Genomic DNA, 24,731 nt, shown 5'->3' on the forward strand with positions numbered 1-24,731 from the left:
AAAAATGCAGCCGAGGTCATTATTGACATCCAGAACATCTTGGGTGAGCAGAACCCACTTGACTTCAAAAAGGAGGTGGCGGGCCACTCTGATAGCCCGGCAGTCCAATCCATGCGCCAAGACTACCTGAGGGTTGTAAGTACCACCTCTACCCCAAGGTTACGCCCCACCCAATCAAACGCCCTTACACTGAGGCAGAGCACCACTACCACAGGAATCCAGGTAATAAGTCCACAACCAACCAAGTAAAAGGCATAAGATGCTGGTCTGCCTTTACTCTCTGGCTCTGTAAGGCACTGAGACTCAAGTCCAGTTTGTCTCAATTGAGATTTCACTCCAAAGCAACCAGTCCCCTATAGCCAGATTCCGACAGAACTCCGCTGCGGTGCTGCCATCAGGTGCTTTATCAGCATTTTGGATCTGACTCCGATCAAGGTCAACCCCCACTTAGAGAGGACAGTGGAAATGAGAGCTGTAACAGAAGTTCTTCCTTTTTGTTGGTGATTGGTGATAAGATATTCAGCTGAAGTTTTGAACCTAAAACTCACCTCTCTGGAAGTTGAACCTTATGTACATACAAAAGACTTGCAGCCTTGGCATTACTAACGTTTGATGAAGCCCTAACAGAACCATTAATGGGCACCTCGTCTAAGGCCTGAACTTACCCATTGGTGAACAGACAGGTTGCCAGGCGCCCATGATATTTTGACTCCACATTGTAATGCGGAGTCTCGGGTGGTACAGGTTTCCACCAGCAATTTTAACCCCAGTTCTTCAACCATCCACTCCCTCAGACAGAAAATAAGAGGATCAAGGCATTCACAAACTAATGTTCCCAGTGGCCATCCCGGCCTTAAGGCCAGTCACTGCCAGCTGCCTACTTGGAGGTTACACACTTACCCTCAGGGACATGGTTGGAATGATCTTCCCAGGGGTCCCTGAGGAGATTTGCACCTCCTTGGCTCAAACCTTTTAGGACGTGGCATAATATGTAATTCTTTCTCTTGTAGACACCATCCATTGCTCAAGAAGAACTGTTAGCACTAGTCTTACACTCTATCGCCATGTCTAGGGGGTTTCTCTGGAGATATCCCAGGCAGCCGTTGTGGATATGCCTTTCAAAGGATCTCGCCTATTTAATGAGAAGACTAATTCTTCCCTTGGACACACAAAGGAGAACACCTGCCTGACTGTTGCCTCATCAGTTTCCACCCTCTTGGGGCAATAAGTGACGTCTGGCTACAGCACCACCAGGGCCCTCCTCCCCTGCAACAGTCAACCCAGACATATTGGGGTTGAGGATCAGAAATGCAATGGCAGGTCCCATGAGCCACAGATCTTCTCTGTCCCTCTCCCCTGCAGCACCAGCATCCAACTGCTTTGGTTTGCCCTTAGTGGCACAGAACCACAAGTGTGGAGGCAGGGTCAGGCATTTCTTGCTGGTGAAGAGCTGTTACATCTGATAGATAGGTTCTCAGATCGTTCAACCGGGCTATTCCCTTCCATTTCTTTCAAACTCGCCTCATCTTCTGCCCACATCAGAGCTGCTTTCACAAGCGTACCTTTCCATCTTGTTCTAAGAGGTGCATGCTCTACTGGCCTGATGGGCTATATATAGGGTACCAGATGCAAAGCGCTGGACTGGTTGTTTCTCCTACTATTTCCTCATACCAAAAAAGGACATAGCCTTCATCCTGTTTAAGGTCTTCACCACTTATGAAAAGCCAAATTTAAAATGCTCCCTCTTGTCTAGGTTCTGTCTACCTTGGATCCAGGCTTGATGGTAGCCCTGGACTTGCAGTACTTGTACTTTTATGTACCTGTCCTGCTGTCTCTCAGGCATTACTTGCGGTTTAAGGTGGGCCAAGAGCATTTTCACTTTGCTGTGCTCCGCTTCTGCCTTTCAAGAACCCCTTGGCTGTTCACAAAAGTGATGGCAGTGTTCGCCGCACATCTCAAAGTTTGGAGATTCCACTTTTCCCCAGCCTCCTACAACTTTTTTGAAGGTGGACTTGTATTGGATGTGGTGAAGTACAAGGCCTTCCCTCCATCACGAGACCAGGACATTTGCGCTATGATCCTAATGTTTTATCCTCTGGGTCTCAGTTATTGGTTCTGAGGCTTCTCACCTTTTGGTCTCCTGTATCCTGCTCTTAGAGTATGCCAGATGGCATATGCAGGCTCTTCAGTGGAATTTAAAGTCTCAGTGGGTCCAACAACAAGGCATTCTGTCCAAGAAGACTGCAACAGATTTGCAATGGTGACTCCTCAACCGCAGTTGGACAGAGGCAAACCCCTCTCCTACCCCTCTTAGATCTGATGGTGGTGATGAGTGCGTCGTCACTGGGTTGGGCAGGTCATTTGGGAGAGGTGGAGAGCAAAGGACTCTTCTTTCTCGCACAGTCCTTCTTTCATCTAAACCTATTGGAGCTGCAGGCCATTGCTTGGTGTTGGAAGCCGTCCTGCCAATCATCCAAGTAGGAAGGTGCAGGTTCTCACAGACAGTAGAACCACCATGTTGTACTGCAACAAAGCATGGTGGGGTTCTGGGTGACAGTCCTTTGCTAGGAGGCTCTGTGCTTCTGGAGCTGACTGAATTTTCTGGGAATTTCCCTTATGATGCACCACCTTGCAGGATCTTTATACACCAGCATGAACAAACTCAGTGATGCCTACCGGAAAACAAATGACAATTACCATCTGTCAGTGGCACAGGGCTTCTACCGGCAGTGGGAGGACTCGGGCTAGATTTCTGACACCTCCAAGAACCCGCAATGTCCGCAATTTTAAGTCCTGGAGTTCCCAAGAAATCTCTCTCTCTGAGACTCATTCGATATAGAGTAAATAACTACACTGCTGTATATCTTTCCACCAGTACCTCTCCTGTTCCAAATTTTGAAGATCGGGAATTTAGAGGCCCAAGTAGTATCGGATTGGGTCAGGAGTGTGCGTTACCCAGAACATCAGGACATGAGCATCTGTCCTCCAATCGGGCTTCCACTGTGGGAGGACTGTAGTAAGCTGGCTCTGTATATACTATACCAAAATGAGGTATAGTGTGCACAGAGTCCAGGGGAACCCCAAAGTTAGGCAGAGGTAAAATTAGATGGCATCTTACTCTCGATTTGTGGTAGTGTGGGCGAGCAGTAAGGCTTTATCTGAGGGTAGTGTTAAGCATTTGTTGTACACACTCAGGCAGCAAATGATGTCACACACTCAAAGACTGAACTCAGACCAATTTAATTATATACAAATGTTATTTAGTTATATGTATTTTCTAGAACCATGCAAGCCTGGTACGTGCATGTGTAAATGGTACTTTTCAAGGCAGGTTGAAAAATACAAGCAAGCTGAATGAAAATGTCTTTGTTACGGGTTGGTAAATCTGTTCAATACTGTGGAAATTACTATTAGATTACTTTTGATTACTTTTTTTACTCAGTGTGATATGCCTAGATATCACACTGGGACATTTCCTAGAGAAAAGGTGATTAAAACAGTTTTTAGTTATTTCCAGTTTTTCAAGTTCTCATACAAAACCAACTCCACACACAGCAATTTTCAAGGAAAGGGGCTGCAGGGTGGTTCAAGGCAGGTCAGGAGCAGTGGGGAGACCTCCTCGTGGTGTTGGTCCACTTGAAATCTGGCCGTGGGGGTCGGGTGCAGAGTGGTGCAGACTCGTGGTTTTGGCTGGGGCCTGATTCTGTGGTTGAGCAAATCCGGTGCTCCGGGAGACAAAGTCTTTGCCATGGAAGGTAGGGCAGGTCATTTGGGTTCTTGAGGCTGCTGGCTGCAGGACACACGGGGATTTTGTTGAAGCAGGTTCTAGGTAGGAACAGGCCGAAAGGGCTGGGGCCAAGTGAGAGGGCGTCTTCCTCTTGTTTCAGCACGGCTTCTTCGGTCCTTCCTCTTCTTCTCGTCAATTCTTGTCTGAGGAGGCAAGGTTCAGGGTTGCCCCTAAATACTAGATTTAGGTGTGTTGCAGATAAGTGGTTGGGATAAATGGGGCCCTTCCTTGGGGTGGTTACACCCCATATTCTGTTTCGCTGGGTCGCCCCAACTGCGAGATGGCGGGGACTGAGAGATGTGCTTCACCTCGCCTCCCCCACCTGAGGGGTGGGGTTGTCAAAGGTGGGCACACCTCCCTTCCTCAGTGGGGGTCAGAATCGGTGGGGACCAGTTGTTGGAAGCAACAAATGCCTGGGGTAGCTCACAAAGGCAGCAAGTCTTTGCAGCTTCCCCTTCAGGGACCCTGCCCATCCTGGGGTAGGAGGCTTGACACCTTGTCCCAGGATGTGCATTTTTTCAGACCCCCAAGAGCAACAGGCTCTCAACCCAGGGGTCCAGAAACATGTCTGGTGGTGGCAGCTGGTGAGCATCCACTCAGCCTGGACACTAGTGGTAGGTCGTTTTTCAGGGAGCATCTCTAAGATGCCCTCTAAGTGCATTTTTCATTAAATTTCACACTGGCATCAGTGTGGGTTTAACGTGCTGAGAAGTGTGATACCAAACATCCCAGTTTTCAGTAAAACCATTATGGTGCTATGGAGATTGTGATGACAAACTCTCAGCACCATATACTCTTAATGGCATTACTGCACTTACAATGTCTAAGAATTGGCTTAGACACTGTAGGGGTACAGGGTTCACGCACCTGTACCCTCACCACTGGTATAGTGCACCCAGCTAGAGGGGTGGCTGATCTATGCCAGGGCAGTGGGTTGTAGGCATGGCACACAGGGATGTGTGCCATGTTGACTCTTCACTTTGTTCTGCACCAAAACATGCAGCCTGTAATGTGGGTGGGGGTGTGTGTAAAAAAGTAAAGGTACAGGGCCTCTAAGGATGGCACAGTAAGTGCTGCAGCCCTTAGAGGCTTTCCATGGCCACAGTGCCCTTGGTACCTAGGGTACCATATACAAGGGACTGATCTGTGGCCAAAGAGTACCAATTGGGTTTTGTCTTAATGCAGTTTTAGGGAAAGAACTTAGGCCCTGGGTACCTGTTTGGCTGGAACCCAAGGCACACTCAGTCAAAGTATACCAACAGGTTGGCAAAAAGTGGGGGCAAATCCTTTCTTACAAGGGCCATCTGTTGTGGCAGCAGGGCAGGGTCTTGCACCTAAGCCTGTGCAATAAGCACCTCCATGTGTGAAGATTGACAGGCCATATTTGAGTTCTTTTGATCTCCCTACTGATGATGATGTAGGAAGCTGGCCCTATATATACTATACCAATATAAGGTATAGTGTGCACAGTCCAGTGGATCCCCTGAGACTAAAGTAGATAATAAAAATGCTCTCTTTTGTGGTAGTGTGATCGAGCAGTTAGGCTTATCAGAGGGCAGTGCAAAGCATGTGTTGTACACACACAAACAAGAAATTATTACACACAGTGACTAAATCCGAGACCAATGGTTTGTAAATGTAAATATAACTTTTAGTATACTTATTTTATCGAACCAAAGATACTTTGTTGCAATAAAATACCTTTTGGAATATCAATGTAAAGTGTAAAAATGTTTTTCAGTGTAAAAAATTGATACTTATCAATACAATATCCTATGGGAGGAAACACAATCAGCAATATACAGGTAAGCAAATTATTTACGATATTGAGCTTTAGGATGAAGAATTAGTACCAGGCAGGTTCGGGTAATTGACCTCACTGCACCACCAGTGGCACTGGGGCAGCCTGGTGCGGAGGTCAAACTCTGGATCTGATGCCAATGTTATCTAATGGAGTAAGGGGGGCAATCAAAGTGGTACTACTCACAGGTAAGTAGAACGGTTTGGTAACCCAGTCTCCAGGGTTTAAGGTAACCACCACTGGGCCACAATGCAGTGCCTAACTTGCACCCTCAGCGGCACAAGGGCGGTTGGGTGCAGAGTGCAGAACACAGCATCGGGCGCCCAATACAAACCAATGGGAAATCTTGTGGTCGGAAAAAGGCTGCAGGCTCAGGCCAGGATGCTGGACAAAAGAAACCTACAGCTGCACTGGCAGGTTGGGGTGTACTGGAGCGTCTGGACACCATCTGTAAATCTCCCCAAGGCCCAGAGGCTTCTGGTGCAGGGGTGTCCTTTTGCGTCGGAAATCAGCTTACCGGTGCAGGTCATAGGAGGGGGGGACATCGTGCGGAGGCTGCAGGCATCAACATGGAGTCCGGAAAGGGTCAACCCACAAGGGACTCTTGCTCAGGATCCGTGCGGAACCTTTTCTAGACAGATGGGCCACTTGGACTCTGGCCATAGGCCTCAGGTGCAGTAGTGGTCGGTTTCACGGTTCCACAGGCAGAGCTTTGGTCTTTGAGCTTGGTTTTCATTTGGACAGATCCACTGTCCATGGGAGATCAGGAATCTTTATGAAAGGCAGGCAGTTCTCCCAGGGTTTTGAAGGTCGCTGGTCTGCGGGGCGAGTCGGGGAAGCTTTCTGAGTTGGCGGGGCTGGGATCTAGTCAGCGGCTGGAGCTTCTTGTCGTGCATGGTTCGGCTGTTCTTTGTACCCTTCTTCTTAGGTCATCGGTAATCTGAGGATTAAGGTTCAGAGATGCCCTTGATTAGTCAATTTTGAGGTGTTACAGGGGTTAGAAGGTAGTAGACAATGGTCTACTTACCTTAAGGGTGCCTACAACGTTTGTACCTACCACTCCCTCTGGGGACTGTCTTGGGACTGCAAGGCCTACTGTAGGGGTGGCTTACCTATGCTTTTTGCAATGCTGGTAGTCCTTGCTCACAGGGATGTGTGCCAAGTCGAGACTTCACTTTTATCTGCACCAAAACACGCAGGCTGCAGTGGCAGTATGTTTCTGTTTGGTGAGTATTCTCTTACTGTGGCACAATACACGCTACAGCTCTTAGAGACCGTCTCTGGTCCAAAGGCCCTTGGTACCACTGGTACCTTTTACAAGGGGCTTATATTGAGCCAAAGGTGTGCCAATTGTGGAAACAAAGGTACAGTTTTGGGTAACCGGACACGCACTGGAAACCTGGATAGCAGGAACCTAGTGCACATTCAGTCAATGATGCATCAGTGAGGCAAAAAGTGTGGGGTAACCATGGCAACAATGGTAACTTACTACAGATGTCATCTTAGTGGCCAGTGCCCTTCCACTAAAACTGTTTACGCAAGGTGCTGGAATAAGTTTGTGGCATGGTGTAGTACTGGAAGTGGAACCCATTGCAGGCAAAACTGTCTGATGTGTTGATGTTCACTTTATTTTTAGCTTAGCAAGGTCTTGCTCTGGGCAGAGTTAAAGGTAACCCGTTGGCTATTTCTGTCTTTTTACGTTTGCTGGCCCAGCCGTTCTTGTTCAAATCACCAGTTGTGATCTTCTTTTATAAATGGTTTAGAGCATATGTTTTCACTAACACCCTTTGTAGTGATATTGGAAGTAAAATGTAGTCCTCACCTTTCTGATATGTACCCCTTTCAACAAATGCACAGTTTGTTGCACCTACTACCCTTAAATAAATGGTCCTGATGTTGGCGATTGCATGCGCATGCCAGGTGGATCAACTTGAGGCCCCCTCGATTCATCTTCTTTGTAGCACCTTTTTCCTAGACAGACTGGTGCTCAGGACTCGAGCTACATTCCTGCCGATGGCAGTGATGCACTTTCGCTTTCAACAAGCCATTTGACCTTCTTTGCTCCACCTTAGCCCTCAAAAGAGAGACTCCATTACTTGGGCCCCAAGAAATCACGATGTGTGAACTATTAGCTTTTGATGGATATTACACAATGCATTAAGATCTGCTACACATTGGCTAAGAAGCAGCCTTCAGAAATCCTACAGGCTCCCAAAGCTATGACCATTCATTTGACACCTGGAGTGCCTGTTCTTGAGACCTGTTAAAGTGCAACGTGGGTTTTAGTGCACACATTCATGAAGGACTACTGCCTTGACAGCTAGATCTGTCTTGTAGGGCGTCTGTCTGTTCAGTCCTGCAGGAAATGTTGGTCTAAATAGACCCTTCACCTTAGGAGGTACATCTTGGTATTTATTCTAAAGGTAAGTAATCTGTGTTTAAAAGCATTTATCAGTTACTTACCTTTGGTAACACTCTGTTCGAGGCATGTGGGCATATTTTGCATACTTCTGCCATCTAGTGTTGGGTCCGGATGTTTGCAAGTTGTTTTTCTTCTAAGAAGTCTTTCCTAGTCACGAGCTAAGGTGACTCCTCCTTTCGGTGATAGTGCGCATGGTCATAGACTCCAGCATTAGATTGTTTTTTCCACCATCGGGATTGGACGTGTATTGCGGTTCCGCTTGACGCGCAATCCTCTCTACCCTTGAAGGTATTGTTTCATATGCGTTCCCCTCTCCTCCACATATCATTTCGGTCAACGGAATCTACTTTTCGTTCGGAAAGCTTTGTGGACGGCCTTCGGTCCGAACCACGTTGGTTCAGCTATCCGTTGATGGAACGGACACCGTTCAAATTCTGCCCTCGGTGCCAAACGAAGCATCCACGCACTGACTCACACAAGGTGTGTAACTTGTGCTTGTCTCCGGAGCACAAGGAAGAAGACTGCGATACTTGCAGATCGTTTCGATCGAAGAAAACTCTTTGCGATCGTTGGGCTCGATGTCGAGAGATGCAGCGTCAGAGCATCGAAGACATGCTGGACATCTTCGGTAAAGATTCCGGTCAAGAAGATGTTGAGGCATCAGCGGCAGATGAGGAAGAAGCCTTCTCTGTGCAGGACTCTGACTTAGAGCTCCAGATAGACCTCGACACCGAAGAACTGCCGCAGAGACAAGGTGACATGAGTACAGTCACCAGGTGGGTCTTCTGGCCAAGGTTGGCACTGAGACGATGTTTCCGACACCCCCCCCCCCCCCGAAGAACTGCCGCAGGGACAAGGTGACATGAGTACAGAAGACCCCTTACCCCTCTAGATCACTCACAAAAAGCACAAGGCTTCGTCACCACGTGTGTCTTCTGGCCAAGGTTGGCACTGAGATGATGTTTCCGACATCCGACCCCCCCCCCCCCCTCCCCTCCCCCTCCCCTCCCCCTCTCCAGGGCCCGACTCTGAAACAGTCGACTAAAGTCCTCGTCGGAACCAACGCCCTCTGGTTTCAAACACAAATCCGGCTCGGAGCCGAAATCCTACATGCCAATAGTCGAGCAGCCTTTGGTGCCGAAATCTTCTGTACCGAAAGGCCAGCCCATACCGCCACCGAAAATGTGGGCGCCAGCCAAAACTGAAAGATGTCCCTTCGGATCCGTATTTAGACATTGTTCCGCCGAAAACTGATCCCATACAGAAGAGACTATATAATAACCGTGAAACTGGTCATATTCATACCAAACTACCTCAGAAACACAAGCTTCCTAATGAGGTCACTCATTACAAGATCCCTTTAAAGAAAGTCTGTTGCTACCAGTCCTTTTCATCCGCCACCATCATCCCCTCCACCACCTCCTTCTCCTCCTTCAAATACTTTGCAAATCACACCTCAGGATTCTCCACAATCTCACCATGATGATGATGATGATGGGGGTACACATTTACCAGTAGATCTATGGACTGAACAGATGCTTACTAGGTAAGTAACATTACCCTTCTTATGAATACTCTATTGAACCCCAGATTCCTCACCTCCCACCTTTCCTTTGTATGGAATGGTCTTTTTTTCCATCTAAAAGGTCCCAAACTAAAGAACTGCACATGAGTACCTCTGATTATTGTTGGGCTCTGCGCACAAGGGCGCTGACAGTGACAGTGTCAATGTTTAGCAACATGCAGGAGCACTGCTGTGAAGGTTTTCCTAATCCAGTATGGTGCCTGTGGGATAAACTGACGGTGAGGTATCTGTGGTTAGAGTATCCATCAAAAAGTGTTATCGAAGGTAAGTTAACTTGATCATTTTGTAAAAAGTACGTTGGGATCTTTAGAGCCCGCAGTGCACTCCTAGAATTGCTCGGAGAGGAATTGCAGGAACCCCCAGAGGTACACCCCTTCACAACTTTGGTTCGAGCTAAGTCTCCGAAGCAACTAGTATCCCTGATTTATTCTAGAACTGTAGAGCTGTGGCGTTACACGTACACAAAAGCTAGGCTTGAATGGCAGGCTGACCTAGAGATCATGATGGATGACACCATGTGAACATACTGTTGTGAGGCCACCAAGCGGATCTCTGTCAATGGCCGGCATCGTCTTATCCAATTTAAATTCCTTAATAGGATATACCATACACCAGTACGACTGCGCAGATTTGGGCTACGTGAGACAGCTGACTGTGAGAGATGCGGGATGCGCGAGGCTGACTTTATACATCTCGCCTGGTTGTGCCTCACTATAGCGACCTTTTGGCTACAGGTCTTTGCCAAAATAAGTGCAGTCACACAAGAAACCCTCAGCCCTGACCCGTTACTAACCCTGCTTGACTATTCCAAGAAATTGCAAAAACCAATCAGACATTTGGTCGATATGGCCCTATTAATCGCCAAGTGTGTCCTAGCAATACACTGGTCGCGCGGTCCCCCTCCCACCTTAGCACAATGGTCCAGAGACATGTTGTTTTGTAATACCCATTCTGAAGGATATAGTGAATCGTTACCTCTTTTGGAGCCTGTACACCACTTATGTAACATCTCAGGCTAGAGAGACTCCTTCTCCACCTGCCACTACTAGGGGGCTGGTCAGTCAGAGTGACCCCTATTGGAATCGAGACAACTGTGGCGCGCTAGATGCCTGGATTTGATATGATGTGTCCTCCTTATTCAATGTTTGTTTCATTTTTTCTCTTTCAGAAATTTCTATAGGTTTAATTCAATTGGGACTCTATACGTTTATTTTTGGATTCTGTCTTCATTGTTTATCTCATCAGCCTAGATTTAGTATAGTAGCATTGTGTACTTTTATTTCACAAGTCATAAGAGATATTATATGTGTATATGAATTTTCTTTTGTGTTGTATAAATGAAAAAGGAAAATAAAAAAAAATAAAGTAAGTTGGGATCCCATGCACCGATCCTTCTGTTTTTCATATCCTTAGACTAATATTTGCATATGGACCCAGGCTTTTTGTGTATTAAAAAAGTAATCACTTTGTGTTTATGAATTTTAATCCATGATGAAGTCAGTGTCGGACAAATAAGGCTGTGGGTGGGTCAGTTGCAGTGCTAGACTAGATCTACATGCATATGATGGCAAAGTCAGTCTGTACTTTCCGTAACAGAGAAAGAGAAATCTCTTGCCAAACACACACCCTTTCTATTACAGGCTGCATTACTCTGGCACACAGTTTTGTAAATATTTGATTGTTCGCTTGTAACAGTGAAGATCAAAAAACTGACCGTCCAGGACAATGGAGTATGTGGAATGTATTCCTGCAGTAAGAACAATTGCGTCTCTTGTACCTAATGAATTCCATGTGTTGCTTTTTCTGAAGATTCTGTGGACTCGTTCTGATGCTGATCTTTCCTTTATTTGTAATTCCTCTAATATGGCATGGAGGCCTGTGTAGGATTTACTTGTGACTCTTTCCTCGTCCAGCGTTGCGTAGTTTTTACTTGCTTCCTTTGAGAGATTTTCTAGGACTTGATTTTGCTGTCAAGACATACGTACCTCTTTATTATTGACTTTTCTTTTCCTCATGTAGGAGCTGAATGTTTCATTTCTTGTCTTTCAGTACTGCGTATGTATCGATGACTGCTCCTCCACTAACTGCATGTGTGGCCAGCTTAGTATGCGCTGCTGGTATGACAAGGTGAGGATAATATTGCTCTGTAATGTGGGTTGTGCGTGCAAATGCACCCAACCCTTGTTTGATTTATGCACAATTTTGAAGTGCTGTTCATATTGATATTTATTAAAGTAAAAAGCACTTTTCTTTTTTTTTTTTTTTTTTTTTTTACAGTTGCAAATTCAAAAATACATCTTCACTTTCACTTGCATTTAGCTCTCAAGTGATGCCTGGTCCTAGTGATTCTAAGACCATTCCACCTTTCTTGAGCAGTATCTCAATTTTCCATTGACTTTCATGTATGTTGTAGCCCCTCAGAACCAGACTATTCACCAATATACACAGTTAAAGCCCACTACGTTTACACATTTACAAATTTGAAAATTATATTGTAGATGATAAACATGTTTTTATTCATGGTCGTTCTTGGGTACAAGCAAAATGTAATCTACATTTGAGAAAGCAGTCTCTCTTCTCATGTCCTTTAATTGTTTTCATATTTATTTTTTCGATATTGCCCCTTGCTTGCTAGTGGTTTAATCTACAGATTTGCAGTATACACCACAACATGTTGATATTTCTGTTAAGTACACACATTCTCTCTCTTCCTTGTCCCCTCTCAATCTGTTATTGCTCCCGTGAGCTTGTGATCCTTTGGCCTCTAGTTTCCCCATTCACTAACTTCTTGCCCTTAACTATGACATTTAATTTTTCCATGAAGATCCTTGGACTGAAGTTCAATACCCTAAATATACCTCCTTCAGAAGCACTGAGCAGAAATCACATATGAAATAAAAGAAAAAGCTTGCTGCTGAGAAGTGTACTATGTTCACAAAAATAATCTTGTTATAATTACAGTTCAGAAAAACATATATGCAGAATGACAAAGTGTACTATGTTCCTATCTTTATTATAGGATCTTTACAAAGCTCTTTCCCTCTGCAGGATTTCAAAGCACATTTTAACTTGAAAAAAATATTTTAAAGAAGAACCCTTTACACATACTTAATGTAACTATGATTTGTCTAACGACCAGGCATTGTCATTATGTTGTTTTTAACCAAGACAGTATAGTTTGTTAAAAAGGAAAGCTTTTTGACCAAACCTTGAATGGACACAAACTTTACAATTGTTCAAACAAACCTAACCTAAATACAAGACAAATGGCTAAACAGTTGACTGGCTTCATAGAGAAAACAGTACTGCGCCTTTAAGCTTTTGATTAACTCAGCAGTCACATGAGTCACACAGCTGATGTAGCTAAAGCTCAGATCATCTTCCCACATTTTTTTGCGAGAATCCGTGAGCACTGGACTCTGCTGTTGTCATCTGGATTTTATTTCCAGTTAGATTTTTTTTTTTCTAAAAAAAAGAATCTTATATTTAAAAGATTTTTCTCTTATTCCATCAGTTTTATAAGAAGCTTAAGTAGTTTTTTCACAAGACGAGGCTCATGCAAAATAAGTGCACGGTATACCGCCTTCCCTTGTAGCCTCACACAGAAGACTCCCTAGATTGGATTGTCCGCAAGTGGTCAAAGCCACCCTTCTCTTGTCCGCAGTGGATGGATTGGGGACGAGGTCAGTTGAGTGGGGCCGCTGGTCCCTCCAGATCATGCACAGCTTTGATCTACATTCCAAGGAAGATGACCAGCGGCACAGAGATCTCTTTAGTCTGAGAACATGCTGGCATGATTTTGCAATAAGCTACAGGTTCCTTCTGTCGGCAGGGACTCTTAATCGAGGGGATGGTGTTATAGGCTTCTGTCCTGAATGCAGCTATTGCGAGCCAGTTCCAAGTGAGCTGCAAAAAAGTGGCAGTGGGTTCTGCACACCGCAGACATCCCACATCCCGCACAAGTCCCCATCATGTGCAGCTGGGTGAGTGTGCGGTATGTCCTGTGGAGGAAGTGCACCAGCCTGTGTGCAGCAATAGTGCCATTGATTCTTAGAGATTGGGGGTCTGGGGGGATGTCCACCATACAAGCATCCCGGGCCGCTAAAACAGCGACTCTCTTTTGCATTTCAGCATAGAGCCAGGTGATAAGTCATCGTGAGGATGAGTTTGCAAGTGTGTTGTCGAGTATGTGCAGTGTTGGGAGGTTTCAGGAAGATACAGTGTAAAGTGCGAAGGTCTATTTGAAATTGGTTGTATAGTAGGATATCCAGGGTTGTATGCGAAGGATTACATATCATACTTTGTGATTGGAGGAACTCCTCCTCAGAATAAAGGTCACAGAACGTGCCGAGACCCAGTTGTCGGCCTCGTTATTCATCATAGGGATTGTAGGGTTTCTGGACAACGGTAAGTTGGGTACATGGAGACTGTGTGTGCGCGCGCGCACGTGCGCAGTTGCAGGTCATCCCATGCCCACAACGTACTTGCCCCCATGTCCGATTCAGTGTGGGGCGTCTGACCCGCAGGTATAGCGCAATTGTAAAGTAAACAAGTGGTCACATTCTCGGCTTCTATTTTGGTGTGCTGCTGGAACAGTGTGGGGTGTATCCAGAAATAGGCAAACTTGCCCTGGGCACAGTAGATGTATAGTTCCTTATTGGGGGCACTTAGTCCACACTGATTGAGGGGATGGGTCGGTATTTCGCACACATCTCATGGCTGTTTGATGTGCCATGTCAGGGCTGCCAGGTTTGAGCAGTGACACCTGAGAGAATGTCTTATGTGGGGATGGGAATGCTGATGAATATGTAGACTAATTTGAGGAGGATAAACATTTTGGCGATGGCGATCCTTCCTGCTACCGAGAGAGGTAGCCTTGACCAGGCTGGTGTTGATCCTCCAACCAGACAAGGGCCTCCCATAATTTGTCCTCCACAGCTCGTCCATGTCCCAGCTGAGCCCTATGTCCAGGCATCGGACCGGTTTCGTTGGCCATTGGAGTGGATATTCATGTTCAAACCGGTCAGTTTCTGGGTTGAGTGAAAATGGGGCATAATTAGACGAGTTAATAAGAATCTCAGCATGTCCGCCAAAGGGGATCGCCTACCCTGTTATTGCCACAGTATTAGTCTGAGGGTCACAGATATAGAGTGTAACATCATCCACGTACATGGATACCAATATCATGCGGGAAGTAAAGGCAAGTCCTCTGTGTGAATGGTGTCACTGCAGTCTGGCTGCCGAGGATTCCATCTCCATCAAGAAAAGGAGGGGTGACAGGCAGCATCCCTGTCTGGTTTCCCTAGGTATGGGGAGTGAGCTTGAAATTTCTCTGTTGATGCACAGCTTTGCAGTTGAAGAAGTGTAGAGTAGAGAATTTTAATCAGGCGCAAGAATCCCAATGCAGGCAAGCAGCTGGAAGAGGTATGGCCAGGTAGTCAAATGCCTTAGAGGCATCAAGTAAAGCAGCTGCCCTTAACTGGGGGTCAATGGAGTGCATGAGTGCAAACGTTGTGCAGAAGATGTCCGGTGGAGCAGAACGGAGCAAAACCAGATTGAGTGGGTGAGACAATGTTAGGTAAGAGGGAAGGCTAATTGAGAGGCAATATATTTCGCCAGTACTTTATCAATATTGATCATTTATAGCAGTCTGTAACAATCACGGCTTGCCGGTCTTCAGTATGGTGTCAACTGCTTTGCATAGGAAAGGCAATAGTGTACCAAGTGATAGGGATTCCTCATACATGGCAAATAGGTGAGGTGCTAAGAGTGAAGCATATTCTAAGAGAAATCCATACTGCGACCATCCATTCCTGGCACCCATCCCCGGGCATGCTCAGGATAGCCTGGATAATGTCATCCACTGTGAAGTGCCTATTCAGATATAAACATCTGGCTATTGCTTCCATGCCCAAGTTGTGGGTCTCTCTAATTGCAGTCTCGTGGTTTTCCGACAGTTTCTTTCTAATGGCATCATGTGTCTGGGGATCCCCCATCGCAAAGTATGTGAGCTCAAGTTCACTGACATTGGCCTCCAGCTGGGTCAGCTGTGTATGCAGCATCTTCAGTATCCAATTGTGTGGATGGGTGTGAGAAGCGGAGTGTTCGAGGCATATGAGCTGCAGATTACACACTTTTGCATAGATCGCCATCTGGTGTTGGGCCCGGATGTTTGCAGTTTGTTTTTCCTCTTGGAAAGTCTTTGGAAGTCACGAGGTCGGTGACTCCTCCCTTGGTTCGTATTGCGCATGGGCTTCGGCTCCATCCTCAGATTGTTTTTTTCCGCCATCGGGCTCGGATGTAATACTTCGCGCTCCGATTCCGAACATTTCCAGTTCGACGATCGAAGCGGAATCCTCGCTCATCGCGGTATTGTTCAGATCCTGATCTCCTCAATCACCTTCTCTTCGACACATCTTCGATTCCAGTCGTCGTCGTCGACGGCGGCGGCCTTCAGGCCCATCCAAGCTCCGGTCCCGGCTGATGGAAAGAACTCCATTCAAGAAGTGCCCTCGATGTGGGTCCAAATTCCCCCACACCGATCTTCATGAGGTGTGCAACCTCTGCCTCTCCCCTGAACACGAGGCTCAAGACTGTCCTGCCTGCAAGTCTTTCAGATCGAAAAAGACTATTCGAGATCGAAGGGCCAGACGAAACATGGCGGACTCCTCGACCTCCGTTCCAGTCGACATCTTCAGGGACTATGTCGAAGCTCCGGGACAGCAGCACACCGAAGAGGACCTCGTCAGTGCCTCCGAAGCCGACGACTCGGATGTGGAGGACATCACCCCGGCGCAGAGGATCGTGAGTACTATACCCCCTCCCACACCCGCGCCGACACCTAAAAAGGCTTCGGTCACGCCTTCGCCTCCGCGCCTAGGCAAGACACTGCTTCGAACACCCCACCTTCGGGCCCGGTGAAGAAGCCTAATAAGCCTTCCGGCGGCTCGGGCTCGAGCCAGCCTGCCAGCGGTGCCGATAAACACACTTCGGCACCGAAAAAGAGACCGGCCTCCACCTCGACACCGAGCTCCGCACCAAAGCCCTCGGTGTCGAAACCCAGCCTTTCGGTACCGACCAAACACCATAAGGCCCTCGGCACCAACACTCCCGCACCGAAGCCTACCTCGGCGCTGACCAAAAAACCGGAGGTTCCAAAAAAGCACGGCACGGACAAGCCTAAAAAGTCATCGGCCCCGAAACCTTCGGCGCCGACGGAACAAACATTGTCTCAGGAACTGTTTACACCGGATCCCTTGCAAAAGACACTTACCAAGGATCCAAAAACTGGACATTTGGCACTTTCCTCTAAAAAAGAGACATTTGGACAAACCGGCTCCGCCTCCACAGAGGAAAGACTGTGCTACCTCCCCTTTCAGAGTGCCTTCCCCACCTCCTCCACCTCCTCCACCTCTCCACCTCCGCCCCCTCCACCTTCTCCACCCCTGCCTCATCGCTCTCCGACCCCGTCTCCAGACCATGATGATCAGGGGGACCCATACTACGATCCAGGGGATGTGCCACAAGACCCCACCCCTACAGGATCTCCAGACCCATGGGACAATTATAATAATCCAGACATTCCAGATGTCCCACAAGATGACCTTTATCCATCCAGGCCATCTCCACCAGAGGACTCATTAGGTTTTCACCACCTACTTCAGAGGGCGGCACATTATCACGGGGTAGAGCTACACACCGACCCGGTAGAGGAAGATTTCCTCCTCGACACCTTTGATACCGCACATAGGTCTACTTCCATACTACCTATGCTCAAGGGGGTAATAAAACATGCGCCAGAGGTTTTTAAAGACCCAGTCAGGGCTAGGGTCATTAACCCACGCATAGAAAAAAACTATAAAGCTGCCCCCACAGATCCTGCCTATATCAAAGGGCCAGCGCCACTGGATTCCCTAGTGGTCTCCACGGCACGGAAAAGGTCAAACTCCCAGGCGTCAGGCGAAGCACCACCACATGACAAAGAGTCAAAGCTACTGGACGCGTCAGGAAAGCGCACTGCGTCACAGGCAGCCAATATATGGCGTATCGCCAACACTCAAGCGCTATTGGCCAGATAAGACAAAGCGCATTATGATGAATTAGAAACAATCATGCACCATCTCCCAGAAAAATACAAAAATAGGGCCAATGAATTAATTCAAGAGGGTAAGACCATAACTAACACCTCTATACGCTGTGCCTTAGACGCAGCAGACACAGCCTCCAGGGCCATTAACACTAGCGTCCTCCTCCGTCGCCATGCTTGGCTGAGAGTTTCAGGGTTTAAACCTGAGGTACAGGCCTCCATATTAAATCATCCATTTGATCAAGAACATCTATTCGGTCCAAAGGTAGATGAGGCCCTCGAGAAGATGAAGAAGGACACAGATACGGCGAAATCTATGGGAGCCTTGCAGTCACACCCTCCTAGGCGCTCCTTTCGCCGCTCTTCCTTTCGGGGCACGGCCAGAGGCTACTCCTCAGTGCGTCCACGTCCTACAAATCCCCTGCTCAATCCACCTTCACAAGGGGTTATCAAAGAGGCGGATATAGAGGCAATACCAATAAAGGCAGAGGCAAAACAAATACCGCCCGCTCTGCCACGCCGCCTACCCAATGACTTCCCCCTGCTCCCTCCAGACCATCCCACTCCGGTCGGGGGCAGGCTACAAAATTTCCTTCACGTCTGGGAGACCATCACCTCAGACAGATGGGTGACCCAAATTATTCGTTCAGGGTACTGCCTAGAATTGACATCTGCCCCCCAAACATTCCACCCAGGCAACGCCCAATGTCACAAGAACATTCCACGTTACTAAAACAGGAGGTAATCTCCCTCCTACAAAAACAGGCGATAGAACAAGTCCCCGCCAGTCAACAAAATTTAGGAGTCTACTCCCTATATTTTCTGATACCAATAAGAGACGAGACTCTACGACCTATCTTAGATCTCCGGCCTCTAAACACATACATACATTCGGACCATTTTCACATGGTAACACTTCCGCTCCTCTCCCAGAACGACTTTCTCACCACACTGGACTTGAAAGACGCATACTTTCACATTCCGGTACACCATGCTCACAGAAAGTACCTCAGATTTGTAGTGGAAGGACAACACTACCAGTTCAAGGTGCTCCCATTCGGGGTCACAACAGTACCAAGGGTTTTCACCAAGTGCCTAGCGGTAGTGGCGGCACACCTCAGAAGACAGCACATTCACGTCTTCCCATAATAAAAGCTGCGTCCTACAACCAATGTGTACATCACACCGTCACTACGATCCAACTACTTCACCAGCTAGGTTTCACAGTGAACCACCAAAAGTCCCAGCTAATACCATCCCACACAAAGCAATACCTCGGTGCCACCATAGACACCTCAAAAGCTATAGCCTACCCCAATCCTGCCAGGATTGCAAGCATTCAGGCTTTGCGTCAAAGATGAATACCTCAACACTCTCTCCCAGCAAGAGTGTTTATGCAACTAATTGGGATAATGGCCTCTTGCATTTTCATAGTGCCTCATGCATGACTCAAGATGCGTCCACTCCAAGAGTGCTTAGCGCGCCAATGGAACCAGGCCCAGGGGCAACTGACAGATCTGGTGTTGGAAGACGGTCGCACCCATCGCTCTCTGCAGTGGTGGAACACCACAAGTCTTTCCAGAGGTCGACCGTTCCTGGACCCGGTTCCACAAATAATCCTAACAACGGACGCATCGCTCTCCGGCAGGGGAGCTCATCTACTACACCTCACAGTGCAGGGCACATGGACGCCGCAACAAAAGTTACTCCACATCAACCATCTGGAGTTACTGGCAATCTTTCTAGCCCTAAAATCCTTTCAGACACAGGTTTTTTGGCAAGGCCGTCCTTATTCGCACAGACAACATGACGGCCATGTACTACATTCAAAAACAAGGCGGCACACACTCTCCACAGCTCTCTCAACTAGCACAGAGCATATGGAGATGGGCAATTCCACACAAAATCTTTCTCCTAGCCCAACATGTCCCAGGAGTCCAAAACACCATGGCAGATCCACGAGTGGGAACTTCACCCGCAGGTTCTTCACCCGTTCTTTCAGATGTGGGGGCATCCACACATAGACCTCTTCGCCACCCACGAAAACAAAAAATGCCCAAGCTTCGCCGCCAGATACCCACACCCATTGACCAAAGGCAATGCGATATGGATGAACTGGTCAGACAAATTTGCGTACGCCTTTCCACCTCTCCCACTAATTCCATTAGTGGTGCGAAAGCTACAACAGTACTCCCTCACACTGATCCTAGTAGCTCCAATGTGGGCCAGACAACCGTGGTACACCACGCTGCTGGAACTCTCGGTAGTGCCACGCCAAAAGTTACACCTCTCACCATGCCTCCTAACCCAGAACCATTGAGAGATCAGACACCCGGACCCAGCTCAGCTCAACCTTGCGATCTGGCTCCTGAGATCCTAGAATTCGGATACCTTAACCTTCCTTCCCTCTGACTGTAGGAACGTCATCAGAGAAGCTAGACACCCTACTACTAAAGCCTGCTACGCTGCAAAGTGGAAAAGATTTGTTGTTTACTGCCATAACAACACAATCCACCCTCTAGACGTATCTATACAGCACATCATATGCTACTTACTCCATCTACAAAGGTGTAACCTAGCACATACATCTATTCGGCTACACCTCGCAGCAATTGCCGCTTACCTACAAAACAGACAGCACCTATCACTTTTCAGAGTACCTGCTATTAAAGCCTTCATGGAAGGCCTCAAACAAATAATTCCCCCCAGAGTACCACCCTCACCTGTGTGGAACTTAAATATAGTTCTCACAAGGCTAATGGGACTGCCTTTCGAACCTTTGCATAAATGTGAACTGCAATTTCTCACATGGAAAACAGCTTTCCTTGTAGCAATCACTTCCCTTAGAAGGGTCAGTGAGATACAAGCACTTACTGTACAAGAACCTTTTCTCCAAATGCACCCGCACAAGGTTGTCCTCCGTACTAACCCAAAATTCCTACCCAAAGTCATTTCACCCTTTCATCTAAACCAATCGGTAGAATTACTGTTTTTTTTCTCGCAACCTCAAACTGTTGCAGAAAGGGCTCTACACACACTGGATGTTAAAAGGGCCTTACTTTACTATATCCAGAGAAATCAACCTTTCAGAAAGACAAAACTGCTTGTCTCTTTCTCTCCACCACATAAAGGCAGCCCCATCTCTAAATCAGGGATAGCTAGGTGGATTGTAAAATGCATACAGATTTGCTACCACAAGGCAAAACGCACGCTATCTGTTCCCCCTAAAGCCCACTCTACACGAAAGATAGGGGCTTCTATGGCTTTTCTAGGGAACATCCCATTAGAAGATATCTGCAAAGCAGCTACATGGTCAACACCGCACACTTTCACTAAACATTACTGTGTAGATGTGCAAACAAAGCAACAAGCTAGTGTGGGCCAGGCTGTACTAAAAACACTTTTTCAAACCACTGCAACAGATACCGGTGGTCGCCGCTAGGGTTGGGAACTGCTATATAGTCTATGCAAAAGTGTGTAATCTGCAGCTCATATGCCTCGAACGGAATATGCTACTTACCAGTATGCATCTGTTCTTGGCATGTAGAGCTGCAGATCTACAAACACCCACCCGCCTCCCCGGCTACCTGTATCTGTTCCAGTCTATCTTATTTAGATACAACACACATGGGTTTCTTCACGATTATTACTACGCTCCATCTTTCCCTGTTGGCGAAAAACAATTTGAGGATGGAGCCGAAGCCCATGCACAATACGAACCAAGGGAGGAGTCACCGACCTCGTGACTTCCAAAGACTTTCCAAGAGGAAAAACAAACTGCAAACATCCGGGCCCAACACCAGATGGCAATCTATGCAAAAGTGTGTGGATCTGCAGCTTTACATGCCAAGAACAGATGCATACTGGTAAGTAGCATATTCCTTCTGTTGCAGTAACCCCCCCCCCCCCCCCCCCACACACACACACACACACTTTTTACCAGACTACTGATGCACTTAGACTTGATGTGCCCTAGGTCCCTGCCAATCAGGTTCCCAGGGCCTGTGTTTTTCCCCCCAAAACTGTACCCAATTGGCATCTCTTGCCACAGGTCAGCCCCTGGTAAATGGTACCACAGGTGCCCAGGGTACTGTGACCAGGAAAGACCTCTAAGGGCTGCAGCACTTATTGTGCCACCCTTAGACTCCCTGTAGCTTTACAAACGCACTGCCATTGCAGGCTGCGTATTTTGGTGCAAAACAAAGTGAAGAATTGACATGGCACCCATCCCTGTGTGCCAGGCCTACAACCCACTGCCCTGGCATTGATCGGTCACCCCTCTAGCTGGGTGCCCTATACTATGTGTGATGGTACAGGTGCATGAGCCCTGTACCCCTACAGTGTCTAAGTCCATTCTTAGACATTGTAAGTGCTGTGCTGCCATTAAGAGTATATGGTGCTGGGAGTTTGTCATTACGAACGCCACAGCACCATAATGGCTACACCTAAAACTGAGTAGTTTGGTATCAAACAGATGCCAGTGTGGGATTTGATGACAAATTTACTCAAAGGGCATCTTAGAGATGCCCCCTGAAAAACGACCAGCCTCTGGTGGGTTCCCTAACTGGTACACACCAGCGTGTCACCACGAGACATGTTTCTGGACCCCTGGGGTGGGAGCCTTCGCTCCCTGAGCCCCGAAACAAAGCCTTTCCTGGGTGGAGGTGTTCACACCTCCCCCAGGCCAGGAAGAGCCATCTGTGGCAGGGGAGCTTCAAAGGCCTTGCAGCCCCTATAATGCGACCCTCAGCCTCTCCTGCTATCAGGAGCAGGCCCCCTTCTTGTCTCCCCTCCTTTTCGGCGGGAAGGCAGGCGGGAAAAATTAGCCAGACCAGAAGGTGTGCCCACCTCTGCCAACCCCACCCCTCAGGTAGGGGAGGCGAGGTGAAGCCCACTCTTCAGTGCCCGCTATCTTGCTAATGGCAGGCACTCCCCAATCAGGATTAGGTATTGTGCTCACTCCCCCACGCGGTGTGAGCACACTAAGGGTGTAGTCACCCTAAGGCCAGTAGCCCATTGGCTACTGACCCGGCGACTCCTAAAACGTCCCCTAAATAAAGTATTTAGGGGCAGCCCTGAACCAAGAACTCAGATTCCCGCAACCTAGGAAGAAAAAGGATGAAAGAAGACGTCCAGCAGGGGAGACTGCAGAGAACAACTGACTTGGCCACAGCCCTACCGGCCTGTCTGCAGTTTCCAGAGATCCTGTGCCAAAAATCGTCTTGTCCTGCAGCCAGCGACCTCCAGAACCCCTGGGAGGACTGACTGCCTTCAACAAAGACCGGATCTCCTGTGAACAGCAGCTCTGAATAGAAGAAACTACAAGAGAAGAAGAAGAACTGAACAGCCGTGCAGAAGCTAACAAGAGGAAGACGCCCACTGACTTAGCCCTCGCCCTACCGGCCTGCCTCCACCTCAAACCTGCTCCTGCAAAATCCCAGTGTGTCCTGCAGCCAGTAACCTCGAAAGCCTCGGAGAACATGCCTGTTTTCAGCCTTAGACTGTTCCGTTAGCACCAGATTTGTTAATCTGCAGCCTCTGGTTCTGGCTGGACACCATTGACCCGCCCCACTCTGCACCCGACGTCCACGGCCCGAGCAGGCAAACACAATGAGGAGGTTCCCCCCCCCCCCCCCCCCCAACCACCCCCCGCGATCCTAACCTGAGATCCGGCGACCCCTGACCTGCCTCCAGTCAACGCCTGCAGCCTAAATCTGGAAAATCCCTCCAACCGCGACCAGGAGCTTGTAAAAAGATCCGACCCCAAAAGGCAACCCTGCACCCGATGCCCCACGGCCTTGGGTGGCCAAACCGACGGTGCCTAACCAACCACTAACTTTTCAACTTCCTCTCAAAGTGGTGGTTGCACCCAGAAGACCTTCGTTCCCAAGCTTGCAGTCTCTTTGCTAACCAGAGGTTCCCCATTGCAAACAACAGGGCGCCCATGGTCGAAACAGCACCCTGCGCCCGGCTGCCCTAGTGCCGCTGAGGGTGCACCTTTGGTGTTACTTTGATTCCCCATTTGCCCTGAGCTAAAGTCCAGGAGCTTTGTTGCCACAACCAAGCGGCGTGCTCATCAGCAGCCACCAACCGTAGGCCCCGTATCCCTTATTGGATGACATTGGGCCTCTGCACCCATCGCCCTAGTGCCGCTGTGGGTGTAACAAGAGTGCATCCTTGACCCTGGGGGACCCCTGAGACTACCCCAGAACCCCAACTCCCACTACCAAATACTTGCCTCAAAACTGATAACACTATTTTCCTCTGTAGGATAACATTGACTTTTTCTTGGAAAAGTTTAAAAGTGTGGAGTTTGAAAACCTAAAGAAATTCTTTAAAAATGTACTATTTAACCAAAACGATTTTACTTACCTGTTTACAGGAAATGTCCCAGAGTAGTATACAGGTATACTACTCTGAGGAAGAAAAGTAATCTAAAAAGTAACTTACCTGGTATTTTACTGGAAGCCCATTCAAGTCTATGTATTGCATTTACAAAATATTGCATTTCTCTGCAAGCATACTGTAATTCAAAACAAAGTGCATCTACTATTACAATTCAAACTGCATTACTACAGTAAAGTATTTGTTGCTTACCTGTGCCAGGCTTGCTTGGTTCTTGAAAATAAAACTAAAAGAATATTTTTATACTAAAACAGTTGGTCTGAAGTTCAGTCTTTTGAGTGTGTGAAATCATTTGCTGACTGAGTGTGTACAACAAATGCTTAACACTGTCCTCTGATACTGCCTTACTGCTCGGCCACACTGCCACAAATAGAGAGTGAGGTGCGATCTAACTTTACCTCTTCCTACCTTTGGGGTTCCACTAGACTCTGTGCACACTATACCTCACTTTGGTATAGTATATACAGAGCCAGCTTCCTACAATGGAAAATCCACTGTGCGCTCAATGTGGGTAAAATATTTGAGTATCTGTTTGGATCTCATCTCGCAATACAGGGTCTTGGGGTACATGCAGTGCTAGCTTCTGTGAAAAGGCCCTTGACCTAGTGTGGGGGGAGGGGAGAGAGTTCTAGCAGGACAGGGGCA

General features: G+C 47.7%; 1 protein-coding gene across 10 annotated transcripts in view; it reads left to right on the forward strand.

Annotated features, from left to right (window-relative positions):
* EHMT1 (euchromatic histone lysine methyltransferase 1) overlaps positions 1 to 24,731 on the forward strand; it is a 1,124,912-nt gene that overhangs the window by 917,615 nt on the left and 182,566 nt on the right. For all 10 annotated transcript variants that reach the window (XM_085611576.1, XM_085611658.1, XM_085611650.1 and 7 more), the window contains one exon: positions 11,645 to 11,722. In XM_085611576.1, coding sequence (XP_085467702.1) covers positions 11,645 to 11,722 — 78 coding nt within the window. The remainder of the gene's footprint in view (positions 1 to 11,644; positions 11,723 to 24,731) is intronic.

Source organism: Triturus cristatus, chromosome 1_2 (assembly GCF_964204655.1).
Source record: "Triturus cristatus chromosome 1_2, aTriCri1.1, whole genome shotgun sequence".
NCBI classification, from domain to species: domain Eukaryota; kingdom Metazoa; phylum Chordata; class Amphibia; order Caudata; family Salamandridae; genus Triturus; species Triturus cristatus.